The following is a 16,395-nucleotide window of genomic DNA, read 5'->3' on the forward strand; positions in this document are numbered from 1 at the left end:
TTTTTAATGGCCAATTCCCACTGGCAACTGTCAGTTTGTTGTCTCCAAGGTGTGAGAATAATGTGCAGAGTTACTATAGTACAAGAGAATACTTTTGAATAACTGATTCCATTAAATAGTTTTTCTTCTTTGTTTTCCTTACAGTCACACTTGAATGTAACTTGCGTGGTCCAAAGCTATTAATGAGAGCTGTGTTGGCAGCTAATAGAACTGAGATGAGTGCTACGATCATGTCTGTTCTTGAGACATCATCCATTAGAAGGCAGAAAGTATTGTTTTCCCAAAGGATATTTTGCAAAGTGGGTAGCCTTAATCATTTCAAATGTGTGTGATTGACAGGTTGATGGTTTTGATTTGAAGTCGGAAGGCAATGGAAACATGAATCAGACCAGTATTTAAGGTGCAAGTTAGGGTAGGCCTTTGTAGAAATACTGCACTAAACATGCTTTTAGGCTTTACCCTAAGCACTAATGCATGTTTATGTTGGGAGTGACAGGGATTAATTTATCCGGTATCGCTTAGCAACAAAAATGGGCGAACTGCTATACCAGTGCATTGTAGTTTTTGCACACAGTACTAAACCATTCTATTCTATGTGAGACAAAGTGAGCCTTCAGAACTGCCAAACAAAGATTTCAACACTAAATTATTCCATGAGAGATATTATGTTAATATTAAAACAAAATGTTATACTGATTGAAAAGACAGAAATGTAAAGCAAATTTAGTTTGTCAAGGAATTTTTAGTGATATCTTACAGGGATATTCTGGTGGCTGGTATTGATTACTTGACATTTTTTTGGACATTTTCGGCATCATTAGGTCATAAAATGCAGCTCTTTGTTCTGTAAAGATATGAATTTTCAGAAGTATCTCAAAATTCCAAATGAGAAGCATTACTCCCATGAAAAAATAAAATCCCATGAGCAAATGCACTCTTGCTTGACAAAGCTTGTAAATCAAGTTGTCAGCATCGTGTATAGTTCATGTCATTAAGACGTTCGTATTGGCTATCACTTAGGAAATTTCTAACATATTTTGGAGTTGCTTACCTCATGCATTTTATTAGTAACTTCAAGTTTTGTAGATTATGCAATCCCAAATTGAATTTGAACTAGAAAAACATCTAAATATTCAATTCAAGATGGTACCATGAGAAAGAAGTAGTTTGGAATTGTAGAAGATTTTCACTCTGTCTTCAATTCTCTTTAATAAAACAGTTGAATTTTCTGACAAGGAAACACATTAGTTCATTACTAGGCTTTTCAATATTCCCATCTTGTGAGTTAAATAAAGAAAATATGGTTATACTTGAATTGAAAATCTAACTAGTTTATAGCTAATGGATTTCATTTATTGGTATTTTGTTCTGAAATGATATTAAAGGATTATTGAAATCATTGCAAAAAAGAATATACTTTAAATAAGTAAAATACAAAAAAATATGTGTTAAGCAAGTATAAGATGATATTAGTATAAATTTGTTAACTTCATGCATGTTGTATACTAAACATCATCACTATTACCACCAAATATGTAAAAAATTTCAATAATGGTTAGTGATGCTCTAACTTCCATTTACTGCCACCTGCATTTGTTATGTCCTAATTTAGATATTTATATTGGTCATGAGTTTGATTTGTTTCTCAAAATTACGTTGTCCAAGGACCTTTCCATAATCCAGTAGACTATGAAAGATATATAAAGAGCAAAATAGAAATTTTGAATTTATTAAATTTGAAATGAAGCTTGATGTTGATGCAAATTGTCCTACACTACTATTAGATCTTAATATAGAACAGCATCACAAAATTATTGCTTGTTTCAACACCATGCCTGTTGTAAGGTAACCAGCTCACCTCAGACATTTTTTTTCTTTTGCCATATGATATAACAGTCAGCATGATGGAGATCTGTTCACTGATTCCGGACAAGACATTTGGAGAATCCCACCATTGCACATCGAAGAACTCCCACTACTGTTTGATGGCATTCACTTTGTCTAGACGACCGGTTATGCCCTGTCGTAAGTATCATTTGTCTTGACATTCACAAGTGGCAATGTGTTAATTTAGCGATTATTATTTTGCCAAGCAATTAACTGTCACTGAGCAAAACCTAATGTAAATCTTTTAGGTAGTAAAATTTAACTTATAAATGTTAACATTCATCCACAGCAGTTAACATTCATCCACAGCATACATGTAAGAAGTTTTTTTTTTTTTTTAAATGGAATCACTTGCTAGCATGGAAGCAAAATTCATTCCCCCTTAAAAAACTGAAGATGTATTCAAATTAACCAAATTTTCCCACTTAAATTTTAATAAAAGGAAAGGAAGTTTCACAGTCATGTAATATAACTTGCTGTTTCTGAACACAAAATCAGTATAAGGTGATATTGGTAACAATAGTTTAGCAAGGATTTCTGTTTAATTTTTTAATCTGTTTGCTTTTCTTGTAATTAAGCTGGCTCATGTTCATGCCAAGTAGCTTTATGGTTTTAGTCAAAAAATTTACCAGACTTACCAGTAGTAATAATTTGGCATTTTTGGCATATTTTGCACTTATCAGGTAAGTAATAATTTGGCGATATTTCAAAATAAAAATGCTGGGACATTTCTGTGAAAGTTATTGAGGGAGTAATTGATGAATTTGATTTCATTTTCAACTTCAAAGTTGGCGAGACAATTCTGCTATCAGTATTTTTCACTTGTAAATTAACAAATGTTAAAGTTCCAACAGTTTGAACATTTACTCCTTTATTTGAATGAAACTATAACTAACTTAGCCCCAATTCTTATATGCAAATTAGATTGGGTCTATATAGCTGTTGTGAAAGTTTCGTAGGTCCATGGTAATGGTTGATACTTGGTTTTAGAGTAGAAAACTTCACTATCAATTTAACACAAGAAACAATCAGTATAGTTGAGTTAACAGTCACCCATGTTTTACAGACAGAGGTAAAAACATGGTGACCTAAAACAAGAAATGCACTGTAATGTAGGATGCAGTACTGTTTGAGGCTGATCACCTCCCTTCCAGTCATATAGCCCATGAATCCCCCCCCAGGTGAATAACAATAAAATGTTTCTAATTTATTTATGAAATATTTGTAATCATACATTAAACTCTATGTCACTACCCTTCATCACCCATCCCCTCCACCTCCCCCCTCCTCCACTCATCACTTGCCTATTCTCTTACCAGATAATACTTAACTTTGCAGTAAAGTATATCTTTTCCACTAATAGCTACTTCCTACACTACCTTTTGCCTACTTCCCCACCCCCACTCCCAACCCTCCACTCCCCCCCCCCATTGGTATTTGATTTGTCTTTTATCATCTTCCTTCTTCATTCAGCATTATAATTAACCTCAGAAACCATTAAATTGAATTTAGACATTTACAGGTTTAGACAGTCTTCGTATTAAACCCATCCTTATAATTTTCTTACCTCCAAATACTGGTTAAAACTTAAAGGTCATCAAGCAATATTTATGATTGAAAACTTTTGTAGGTCAGATCCAGTGTGAAACGATATCTGTCATTGTATGTACCTTTTTGGGATGCACTGAACCTGACCTTTAAGTCAAGAGCCCTGATATTTGACACAGCTGTTGAATATTCATAAGAGAGAAAGTCCCTGCGCCAATTGAATGCTTACTCATCCAGACCTGCCCTCCCATGGCTTCAAGTCATTGGCCAGAGTAAAGCATTAGGTTGCTTCATGGTTTGAATTCCACGCATTCCATACATACTACACTGGGCATCATATGTGCATCTTATTGTAGTTGGTACTGGTACGCTTGGTACTGTAGTAGCCTTGTTAAGATCTTAGCTTCCGTCCACTGTTTTGTGTATTACTGACGGTTAGAAATATCCTCATCCGAATTGCTTTTGGCATCGTACCTCACCAAAAGGGGTTTCCATTTCTTCAAAAAACCAATCACCATGAGTCGATTTCAAAAAGGCCCAGCCAAGCCAGCCCCTGGTCCAGCCAAGACAGCACCAGGAAAAGCAGCTCCACCAAAGAAAGAAGAGGGGGGAGGTAAGAAAAATGTGTTACATTTCTCCTAAATCTCATCTGTTGTGGCTTCCATAGGGCATAGAGCCTAACACCAAGACCTAGCTTAGACTTTGAGTCTTCAATAATAATCTAAAATTAGTTCTGTAGCTAAAAGAGATAGTTAAGCATCAATTGTGACTGTATCTATTTAATTGTTGTAATAATGTAAGATCTTTCAGTAGGTGTGTAGAAATTAATTCCTCATTAAAACTAATGTAGAGCATGCTAATGTAGGCTACTGATGTGGTTGTCAGCCTATTGTGACAAAATGGCACCCTAATCAATAAAGAGATTGCAATATAGGCTCAGGTCTATGAACTGCTAGCTCGGTCTAAGATTAGACCTAAATTAGCAAAATTAGGACATTTTCCTTACTGTGCTGCATTTACTATGTGTACTGTTGTTATACAAATGACATCTACCACTCCTTGTTACCCTTCCCCATCCCCTTGTCCCCCTCCATCATGCCCTTCTCTTTCCCTGTTTCTTTCCCTTACCTCTGATACTTAGTATAAAGGAAAGTTAGTTTTCGAAAGTAGAAGTAGGGTGTAGAACAGAACTAATATCATCTAAAGTAGAGCTACTGTTCATCATCTAAGTACTGCTCCTCCTAAGAATGAACTTTTGACCTCTTTGCCTCTTGGAATACTTTGAAGTCACATGATCTGATGCGTCTTTCTTTACAGTTTGATGAGCAATCGTAAATCATTTTTGCAATTCTTCCAATTCTTTGAAACTTTTAGTTGAAGGCTATAAAGATAATTATAATACTGGTAAAAGAAACATTAGGATAATGGTAAAGGAAACATTTCCTGTTTTAATGACTTATTAATTTTGAGTTAGTGCCATATGGACTTTGTTGGTGACAATCTACATAATTTCAAATAAGGAGTGATACATATCTCTCTTTTTTTTTATGTATTATGATTATTATTTTTACATATTAAAGAATGGTTAAATTGCTTCTATTAAACATGTATTTTCTTGTTTGATTAATTCATGCTGCTGTACAATCTGTCTGTTTCGGTTCATGATCTAAATGTCACATGTGAGACTGTTACTTCAGGAAACCCTTGCCTCAAAGTAACATTCTTAGATCCATTCAGCATCAATATTCATGCGAAGAGATGAATATCAGACATGAGCATCTTGTAAGCTCCTTTAAAGCAACATTCAGGGTTCCATTCAACTAAACTGAGAATCACACTAAGAATTAAGGCTTGCACAACATTGAAAATATCAAACAATAACATAATAAGTTCCCTTAAAGTAGCAGTAAGGGTTTAATCAACTTAAGGAACTACACTAAGAAGGCTTTAAACAACATTGCAATATCTAACAATAACATCTTGTAAGTTCCTTTAAAGCAGCATTCAGAGTTTAGAGACCCAAGGATCAGGAAGCCTTACAGTAGCTTATTTGAGATCCTATCTGTGTTAGATTTTATTCAACATAGGGAAGCACACTGAGAAGGCTTGCACAACATTGACAATATCAAACAGGAACATCTTGTAAGCTCCTTTAAAGCAACATTCTGGGTTTTATTCAACTTTAAGGAATCACACTAAGAAGGCTTACACAACATTGACAATATCGAACAATAACATTTTGTAAGCTCCTTTAAAGCAGCATTCAGGGTTCTACACTAAGAAGGCTTGCACAACATTTACAATACTATCAAACAAGACACAATCTATTTTACTGGATAGTTATCAACGTTCATGGGCGGCGATCATGGGGGGGATGAGGGGGACATGTTCCCCCTCAATATTTTAGGTGGGGGATATAGTATCTAATATCCCCCCCAATATTTGGTGGCATAGTTTTTTTAAGCATATGTTTTGTATTTTTTTATGATATCGCTAGTAATTTCGATATAGGAAATGCTTAGATGCAACTTAAAAGGCATGGGAAGTGCCATTTCCAGCGATCTGGGGAGGCATTTTCGGCCAAAATTTTCTTTTGCGCTTCGCGCCAACTTATGGTGGCGCTACGCTTAGAAAGTCTGGGTACAAGCTTTGCCTCTCCCTTGGCAAATTCCTCGCCAGGCGCCTGTCTAACCGTGTCACAATTTGTTACTATATATGACCGAAAATAGTTTTTACTTTTTTTTCTCGAAATGAATAGCTAGACGGACCGCATCCGTAATGAAATTTGGTTTGCATCTTGTGTATGAGTGTAAGTACGTACAATCATGTATATATATGATCCACATCGATATGGATTCACTGGGTTTCCATTTGGCCTGTTTCCTACAAGATTTCTAACCGCAGGTGCGTAGCCAAGAGAGAGAGGGGGGGGGGTGAAGACCGCCCTCCCCCTCGAGCATATTTTTTTGGGTATTTTCTATGATATCAAAGTTTTATAGTAGCCGTTATAAGAGGTTTTAATATTTTTACACCAATAATTTAACTGTGTCTGAATTTTCGAAAATATCATACTTCCCTCTACTCGTGCAATTTCGACCGGTCTGCTAGGGGTTGAGGGGGGTTTTTCTATATTGGTTGTCCATAGATGAAATTTTGTGCAACATTATGGGTATGTTTTGAAGTGAAAATTTCTTTCAGTTCTTTCTGCCTATGTGTATCATCATCTAAAAGCTATGAAATTATATAGAAATTTACTCAAAATAATCTTCTTTAAACCATTCTCTGGAGGGATTTCATTATTCAAGTAAGGGTGCAAAAGATGTATTGATTTACATAAATTTATGCAAATTATGCACAAGTTTACTGATCGAATACTTGGTTCAACCTTCAGATTCATCATTCTGCCAACATTCTTTACCAGTTTCTTTCTAACTCTGTGTATTGTCTTTAATTGATGAGTAAATTTAGAACAAATGAGGTCGAGGTTGTATCTCCCCCTCAGAAGAAAGAACTTGATATTAATGAGTGGTCGTTATTATTAATGATAATTACTACCTGGTGTGTTCTGTCTTGTTATTAGCTTAGACAAAGTGCAGTATGGAAAGGTTTCCTAAATTTAGAAGGCTGTCAAAGTAGGTTAACTGTGACAATATTTAAACTGTGAGACATAAATGCAATTAGATAAGACAGAAAGAGAGATGTGAAAACCTCAAATGTGTTGGGTGCTTACTGTAGGTGAATGTCACTGTGACAGTGTGGGCGGGGGGGGGGGGGGATGCAGGAGGGGAATAGATCAGTTTATTTATAGTGGAGTGAGACAATGAAGACAATTAGATGTGATAGGAATAATCTTTTAAAAAGCTAAGATGTACATTTACTACAGTTAAGGAAATAGCATGGCTGAAGTTTGGGTTACATAAATCATTTGTGGGTTGGGGTGGGGGGGGGGGTGGTTTTGATACCATAATAGAGAGATAACAGAGAAAGGCCTATGAAAGTGTGAATGTGAAGTTCACTGTAGGCAAAATTAGCCTTGATGTGTGTGTTGTTAGGGTGCAGCAAGGTAGTGATAAGGGAGAACAAAAGCTTCCTCCCTCAAACACCCCCATTGCCCAAGCACAATCCTCTCCCAAACCCTCCTCCCTCAACACCCCCATTCCCAAGCACCTTTCTCTCCCAAACACTCATCCCCAAACACCTCATTCCCCAGGCACCTCATCCCCAAACACCTCATTGCCTAGGCACCTTCCTATCCCAAACACTCACCCCAAACACCCCCATTCCCCAAACACCATCCTCTCTCAAATCCTCCCTCAAACACTCCCATTCCCCCAATCACCTTCCGCTCCCAAACACTCCTCCCTCAAACACCCTCCCCAAACACCCTCCATTTAACTACCTCTTCCTCCTCATCACTAAATGTCACTTAAAACACAATACAAAACATGCTAAAAGGTTTTTACTCACATGCAGTACCTTGGAAGAGGAACCATTAACATATTTGAGGAGATTTCTTCCTTAGTAAATCGCCTCGCAAAAGGTTACAGTGGCATGATAATATGTTGAGGACTGTTTCCACATAGCAACTTAATATATTTCCTTTAGTTGTGAACTATTATGGAGTTTCTCTGCCAAAACTGGTAGAAAAGAAAAACATATATTATTTCCATTTCTTTTAGGGATAAGAGAGTTAGGTTGGGGGTGGGGATGGGGGGGGGGAGGAGGTACAGTTGGGTGCAGTATATTTTGGTTATCTTTCTGAAGATAGGTAACAATTTTCAACAAAGCAATTAGCTGATCAGTTAGCATTTTAACAGCTTGCAACATATGAACTTTACATTTCTGCAGCAAAAGGACAATATGAAGATTTAGGAAGATTTCATCACTTTTCAAATAAACTGATGAAATTTTCACTAAATTAACCTAAATCTGTCAGAACAAAAAATGTTGAAATAATCATACATATATATCATATCAATAAAATAATTTCGAATTATGTATTATTTACAAGGAAATATTTTAATTTTCTAAACATCACAGCGATCACTTTATTAATTTTCCGCTAATATACCATTTTCCCCTTTTCATTGCGATATTCAGTTATTGAAAATATTAGAATATTGTTCAGTAAAAAAGTATGTAAAAAAGAGGAAAAATTAACTAGACATTTATTTACTTAATGTTGCTTTTCAAGATCAAACCGTTCATCCAATTGTCCATTTTCTGCATTTTTTAGGCATGTAGATCGCCCTTGATCTTCCTTGTGAACATTTCTATGAATCTATTTGCATATTTTGTTGTCACTGCTACTCCAATATCAGTTGAGACAATGTCTCCTTATATATTTATATTTTGGTCATTTGCTCACAAACCTCTTCTTTTTTTCCTTCCATCTTTCTTACAGCCCCAATTTTTGATGTATGTTTACCAGATAAACAGGAAGTGGTAGAATTAAGCGGGGTGGACTTTAAAGTCAAAATTAAAGGCAAAAAACCACTCGAAGTCACATGGTTCTTTGACGGGGAACTTCTGGATATAGAGAACAATCCAAACTTGGAATATGAGGTTGACGAGGACACAGGGGAGTACAAGCTTATCATCACAGAAGCCAGCCTAGATTCAGATAGCGGTATTTACAAGTGCTGCGTTAAAAATAGTGAAGGCGAAGTCTTTAGCGAATGCGATCTACTTTTGGAAGAGATGCCAGAACACGTGAAGGCGGCACTTCAAGATTTCAACAAGACATAAAACACTCTTTTTCTTTTATTTAATAAAATTCACAGCTAGCTTAAAATACTTAACGACAAAAACAACAACGACAAACCAATCTTATTTTGTACTTAGGGGCGAAAAAAGGACTGGAGTTTATCTCGTAAGGGATTATTTGCAATGCTTTTCTTTTCTTTTTTTTCTGTTTTGATTTTTGGTAAAGATCAGTTAAGCTGAAGAAGGTGATGAACTAGAATAAAAACATACACAAATGGAAGCACAGATGGAAGTATGATGTCATATAATCCCATTAACATAAGAAGACAAAAAAAATAATACAAGCTTAAGTCTTGCAATCATAATTTCCTTAGACCTTTCCCTCTCTTAATTAACCGTTATGATTAATGTGTTTTTCCCTCTTGTCTTTTATACATTAAAGATCGTGATAAGACAGAGCTAACAGTTATATCTATTGTCCCAAATGTGATGCAGTTTAAATAAAGGTTGTTTTTGTTCAAACTTTGAGAAGCATGTTCCTTCTCTGTAACATTCAATAGTCTAGATAAACCCTGCTCAATGTGAAAGAAAAACCGGGATGGTTGGAACTTCAGAAAAATCAGTTGAAATGCTGTACTAGGAAGTTACATTTTATGTACCTGATATGAGGCTATTTGTCTTGTGAATCTTTCAGACATTCTTTGACTCAAAATTTGCTAAATAAAAATGGATTACTGCTTAGATTAGATTGATTGTATTTTATGTTATTCCCTTCCTTTATTTGGTGTCTATTTTGCCTTTTTCTCATGGCAAGATGATCAGTTTGTTTTCTTTGTTTAAGATTTTGCAGGTTAGCCTACAAATACAACACTAATTGCAATGAATGCTGCTGAAAAGCTTTGGCTTTTCGAATAACCGTTGCTTGAATCAACCCGACAGCTCAGAGGGGCAAAAACTGATGCTTCTGATATTTATCAAGCTATTGTGCTTTCAAACATTCGGTAGCAAATAGTCAACTTTTTAACTTGTCAACTTTTTTACAGCATACTCTTTCCTCTGCTGCAGGTATAATCCATGATCTGTATGGAAGCATGTTCAATAAGCATCATAAATTTATCATGCTTCATGTTCATTTTGCCATTACCAGAAGTGAAACTGCGATGGCTGTTAAAGAAAGGAACATATATACATTCCTTTTCTACATACCACAGCTGGGGTCAGATCAAACAAGAAAACTGAAATTTCTTTAATATTGAGATTCAACACTTTATTGCAGGAATCAGAATATGTTATTAATGCTACTTAAGTTACTTAAGTAATGCTACTTGAAGTTACTTGTAGTTGTAGTTGGAAAAACTATCCACTGACTTGTTCCTGAAAGTTGTTAGTATCATTTTAGGCTGAGTGTTTTTCCATAGCTGGTTAATACTTGACATATGATTACTCCTCTGAAAGCAATTAAAATCCTGAGCTTTTTATAAATTATTTCAGTTTTTAACTTACACTAACATGTCCTGGTTATGTAAAAACATGCATAAAATGAGAATTTTTCAGAATAATTCAATTTAGGTGCATAATTTGATGCTAACACCCTCTTATGTATGCTAAATATTTACACAGACTTACCAATTATGTGTGGCACAAATGGCATGGAATACTCTCTTGCTGTGAAGGGAAAGGGTACTTTACTCTTGTCTGAGCTGCTTTTAAGAAGGTCTGACTATGTTGAAGTTGCATGGTAATGAACTACCGGCTATATCGAAGCAGTTTTAATATCGTGTAAGAGACAGTGTGAATTGAAAAGAAACATGTTTTACCTTTGGGTATTTGGATATGCAGGCATATTTCTGAGTATATGTCAAAATTTTGATTCTTTGGGATTTTTATCCTAAGTACGAGGGATTGATTTTGGTTCAGAGTTACAGTGATGAAATCACTGGTGGTAAATATGCTCGGAGAAGAATAATTTGGTGAGAAAAAAAATATGAACAGCATCTCTTTTTAATAACATCATGAAGAGGTTCAACTCACCCCTCCCATCTGTTTTTGGCTTCTTAGAATACCTTGTGGTCTTTCACAAATAGAAAAGCAAAAAACCACAAACTTTCTTCCTCATGAATATTCATTTTTATCTTGCCTTGGCATGAGACCTTTTTACTGTTTACTAAAACGTTGATGTTAATCACACTTAGTACATAAACTGTCTGCAACTAAGAATGTATACACAAATCACTTTGTTACCTATGCAATACCATCTTTTGAAAACTTCTTTTTCTCTTTCTTTATTATTGGTTCGGGAGGTGGAGGTGGTTAGGGGGGAATTGGTAAAGTCAGGAGAATTTAGCGCTTCAATATCATATATCAAACATTTAGTAGATCTCTTCTTGTTTTCTTTGTGTGTAGTTTAATATTTAAACAAAAATGCTTCTTTGTGTTGGGGAATAAAGTGATGAAAAATTAGTTTGAGATTTTTTTTTTTTTAAATAGTGTGGAATCAATACAAAAAAAAAAAAAAAAAAAAATTCAAGTACAAAAGTGTGGTTTTTTGTAACTGATTCTAAAGCACTCAAATGCATTAGAAGATTTGCATATAACATACTTTGTGGTGTAATGTACTGCCTTGAATGTGTACGGATTAATAAACTGAACAAAAAAAAAACATTTTTATGAGCCTTTTCTTTTGATTGGTTTCTGTCTTGCAGCTTGGAGTGACTCGCTTCAAGGTGAGTGGTACTTCATGTACTAATATTGGATGTATAATGTTTGGGGTAGGGTCGGGGGGGTTGGGATGGGAGGGGGTGACGGTTTACTATTAAAAGTATGATACATTAATAGAAGGTACAGGCACTTTTCGATTTAGAGAGGCTGGATGGGCTGCCATTATTTGTAAGGCAAAATGGGTAACTCGTGTGCATGGTTTGTTTCAATAAAGAAGTAGGCCTACTCAATGACGGCTTGTGACAGGGTGGATGTGGTTTGCCTGATTAATACCATCTATAGCTCTAAATATATACCTCAATGGTAGGGTACTACTATGTATACTACTTAACTATAGATATCTTCATCTGCTACAGATGTATGATATGTAATGTATTTAATTTGAAATTTTGAAGACTCTAAAAGGGAGTTCAATGTTACTTGACATTTTAAAAGTTGTTTATTCTCATTTGGGAAGGGGATTGGGTCATGGGAGGAGCACAGGAGGGTAACAAAGTTTAGGTGGTTTAAGTTTTATTTCCCTGGCAAAGAACCGCAACTTTCCTGAAGATGGTATACTCATACCAAGATCACCCTTAGATTATGAGACTAAAAGTTCATCAGTGTAATCTGCCGATATGCTAGAAAATGAAAAATATTAACTCTTGCTCAGTCTTCAAGAGGCAATTTTCTGCTATCCTCAAAACATTTTGATTGCATATCGCTCAATTGTCTAATGAAAAACTTCTCAATGTTTGATGGTTAAAGCATTCAGGAAAGTAATTTTGATAAGTCTTAGCAATTTTTATTCTGTCAAAATTTGATTTCATTTAAAGGATGATTTTGGACAGAATTTTACACTAATCTCAAAAAAAAAATAGGCCAAGACAGTTCTAGTAATATTTATATAAGTATTCCAGCTTGCAACTCAATTATTCAGCTTTAAAATATGCTACTTTCTTCTCGGAACATTTTTTATAGCTAACTTGAATCTGACCACGGCTCAGTACAAGCCTAAATTTAGCAAAACTTTGGCACAACTGGTTGCATTTAAAAACAATAAGTTCTACTTTCTACCACATTTGTTCTTGATATTAAAACTCGATGAAGGAAGTTTCAAGAAAGTGCATAGCAGTCTAGTTATTTTCTCATATCAAAGCAGGACATGCTAGGTATTTCCCCTTATAAAGTGCTAAAGGTAAGTGTCTACCCCCAACACACCGAACCCCACCCCCTTCCTCTTACTAGTGGGGTGCCGCTGAACTTTAGCATAAAAGTCTGCTTTAATCTTCGCCAGTCTCTGAGGACCATTGTGAGGGTTAGTCCATTCAAGAATGCACTTTTAATAAATGTTTGCTACTTTTAAGGCTTGTTCAAACACCGGGAGGATGATCTACATTGTAGTGTGGATGATCCCCTACTTAAGCTCATAATCATGATCTCTCTCTTGGAGATATTCCTGACCTAGCAAGAGAGATTAAGACTCTAGCGTGAACACTCAGGAGATCATGTGACCTGAGATCTCATCTGCGTATAAACACACACCAGTGCAAGCTTTAATGTGGGTTACTACATGTACGTAGTTCTATAACAAACTGATTTGTAAACTATGATGGTGGCATTAATGCGTTTACGTAATGCCCTTTGGTACGACATTGATCCACCACCCATTCTCAATTGTGGACATGTCCATGTTCAGCTTAATTACCTCACTGAGAAACGACAAGATCTAGATCCCCCCCCCCCCCCTCCTTGTGTTCTGAAGTCTGAACAAGCCTCAAGGCTAAAATATGAATCCAATTCCGACAACCATTAAATGTAATCCGGAGAACTGATCAATCAAAGTTGTTGTAATGTAAATGGAATGTAAATGCCAGGCATCTTTTGTTTTCTCAGTTTCTGGTGATCAATTCTGACTTGGTAAGAAGGATGCACTGTTTATATTGTAAACTTGACATACGTTAAAAAAAAAAAACACATACCTCAGCGTATCGTAATTTACCATACAGCGTTCCAAGGTAACAGATTCACTGCTGGTATATAGGCATAATATTTTCTTAATAATAAAACATCTGGTTGAATTGGATATGTCATCATGGAAAGACTATATATTAATGATGTAGATTCCTTTTTTGTTTACTTTTTGCTCAATTTATCTGAAATTTTATTCAATTTATTGTGATAATGACTTGCTTGCACATATATCAGACTTATTCATCATGTTGATGATAGTCCATGATCAGTCTGTGGGTAGTCAATTATACAACACCAGGAATACAGGCAATGGGAACCAGGTCGGAATTGGTGGTCAAGCAACTTTTGTGATGGTAACTTGTATCGAAACTATGAAGAAAGCTAGTCATGCCTTCTCATCACGATAGCACCATCTCTTCTCAACTTTTGTGAAAATATACCTTACTTGATTTATTCAGATCGAAGAATGCACAAACAGTTTAAGGTATATGGCTATAGACAGACAATAAAAGTAAAAACTTAACTACAAAACTGCTCACTGGATCTATTACAAAACAAAACCTGTGTAGGGAAGGGTGTAAGAGTTTGGGAGCCTGACATCCTATAGCCTTTGGGAGGCAGGAGGGTTGTTAAAGGGCTCCTCTCACTTGCCTCACCTCTCCTCTACTCACATCTCCTTTACTCACATCTCCTCTATTCACATCTCCTCTACTCAAATCTCCTCACCTCTTCTCTCTGATCCTCTCTTCTCTCTGATCCTCTCTTCACCCTCTCCTCTTCTCTCTTCATGTCACTGGTCCTCTCCTCTTCTCTCCTCACCTCTCCTCTTCTCTCCTCACCTCTCTTCTCTCCTCAACTCTCCTCACCTCTCTTCTTTCGTCATCCCACCTATTCTCTCCTCTTTCCCTTTCTCCTCACCTATTCTCTCCTCACCTCTCTGATCCTCCCTCCTCTATTCACCTCTCGTCATCCCTCCTCTTCTCTCCTCACCTCTCTGGTCCTCCCTTCCCTCCTCACCTCTCCTCATCTCATCTCTCCTCACCTAACCTCACTTCTCTGACCCTCTCCTTTCTCTTCTCACCTTTCTAATTAGGATCTGATCTTCATATTCATCTTCTCTCCTCTCTCCCTTCTTACCTTTTCCTTCTCCTCTCTCCTACTTTCTTATGCTCATAGTGATCAAACCTAGTTTCACAGTTCTAGCAGCTTGTGTCACTGTGTCTGCTTCTAATAAAACTGTTACTTGTTTGGTTGCATTTGACTGTAGAAAATCATCGTAGAAAGTATTTATATTGATAATAATAAAAAAGCTTATGTTTTGTATTGATTTTCAGTGATATAATTGTGCATTATCAAACAAGAGCTAGTTGAGTTGAAATGCCGCAGTGTGATCATATTTACTTCCTAATTATTTGTGTAGAGCTGATAATAAGCAAAAAGTTGATTTCAGTTTCCTAACAATCATACCTTTAAGATGAAACTAAAGACACCTTCTTTGTCGTAAAGTGACTTCCCTCTTGCTCAATATGCAATGTAGGGTGGTGAAGGACAATCCTGTTTGACCTGTGACCTTTCTGAAATATAAACTAACTAAAGATTTTCTCAAATATGGCTGAATGTACACTTGAAGACACCCTTTAAAGATTTGAAATGGGGCACAAAAATGGCAGAGCCACTGAACTAAACATGAAACAGAAGTATCTGGACTTAGGATGCTGATTTCACTGGGGGGATTCCCCTGACCTGGCATTAAGACCCTCTCGGGGAACAAGTTAACCCATAACAGGAACCCCTGTGGCCGGCTCTTCCTCAGCTTGGGCTTGTCCCATAAGCCCTCTAGCCACGGGGGTTCCTAATGTAGGGGCTCCCCTTCCCTCCCTCTACTAAAGCAGAGGGGTCCTCCCAAATTAAGAAGTCAAGCATATCTAAGGAATATTTAGGCAATCAAACACCAACTCCTGCTTTAATGTGGTTGCCTTTCATTAAACTGAGGGCAGCAGAGATGTTCAACAATTGAGAACACTAGATTGCAGGTGTTCCCCCTCATCAATGGAGAAAATTCTTTGATTGGTTGTGGACATTTCTATTTAAACTAAAATGCCTTTGACAGATGGATGACTAAAGATTAAAAAATTCTTGTTAATGTCTAAAGTATATTATGACCATCTCCTGGCCATGAAATATTCTGGCAAGGAAATCATAATCATACCTCAAATCAACTTTGTTGTAGTTTTAGTAATGATAATAAGGGTAACTGCACAATTTTGTGATAAGGAATGTCTTTTCTTAAATTTAAACATGAATCAGAAATACTCTACTTTTGAGCTGTTAAATTGCAACTGGTTTAAAATGAGGTTGGAAAGATATTTGTGATAAGATACTGTTGAAAATTGATGTAAATAGTGGTCAAAATTTGAGGAAAATTTGTAATATGTAAAACCACTCAGATCATATAAACTAATACATGTACTAGAGAAACATTTATTTTTATTCCCTCTTGAAATTGACCAAAAGTCGCTTTGTGAGTTTATTTGATATATTTAGTCAACGACATGAGATACTAAAAAATCGATAACAATGGAC

General features: G+C 36.1%; 2 protein-coding genes across 3 annotated transcripts in view; both read left to right on the forward strand.

Annotated features, from left to right (window-relative positions):
- Positions 1-1,896: 1,896 nt before the first annotated feature.
- LOC139964522 (myosin light chain kinase, smooth muscle-like) overlaps positions 1,897-16,395 on the forward strand; it is a 45,865-nt gene continuing 31,366 nt past the window's right edge. For both annotated transcript variants that reach the window (XM_071966142.1, XM_071966140.1), the window contains exon 1: positions 1,897-2,025. The gene's annotated coding sequence lies outside the window, so the exon portion shown is untranslated. The remainder of the gene's footprint in view (positions 2,026-16,395) is intronic.
- LOC139964523 (nexilin-like) lies at positions 3,779-11,802 on the forward strand. The gene is made up of 2 exons (XM_071966143.1): positions 3,779-4,048; positions 8,840-11,802. Exons 1-2 carry the CDS (start codon positions 3,952-3,954, stop codon positions 9,181-9,183), a joined length of 441 nt encoding a protein of 146 aa, XP_071822244.1. The 5' UTR covers positions 3,779-3,951; the 3' UTR covers positions 9,184-11,802.

This window comes from Apostichopus japonicus, chromosome 23, assembly GCF_037975245.1.
Source record: "Apostichopus japonicus isolate 1M-3 chromosome 23, ASM3797524v1, whole genome shotgun sequence".
Taxonomy (NCBI): Eukaryota; Metazoa; Echinodermata; class Holothuroidea; order Aspidochirotida; family Stichopodidae; genus Apostichopus; species Apostichopus japonicus.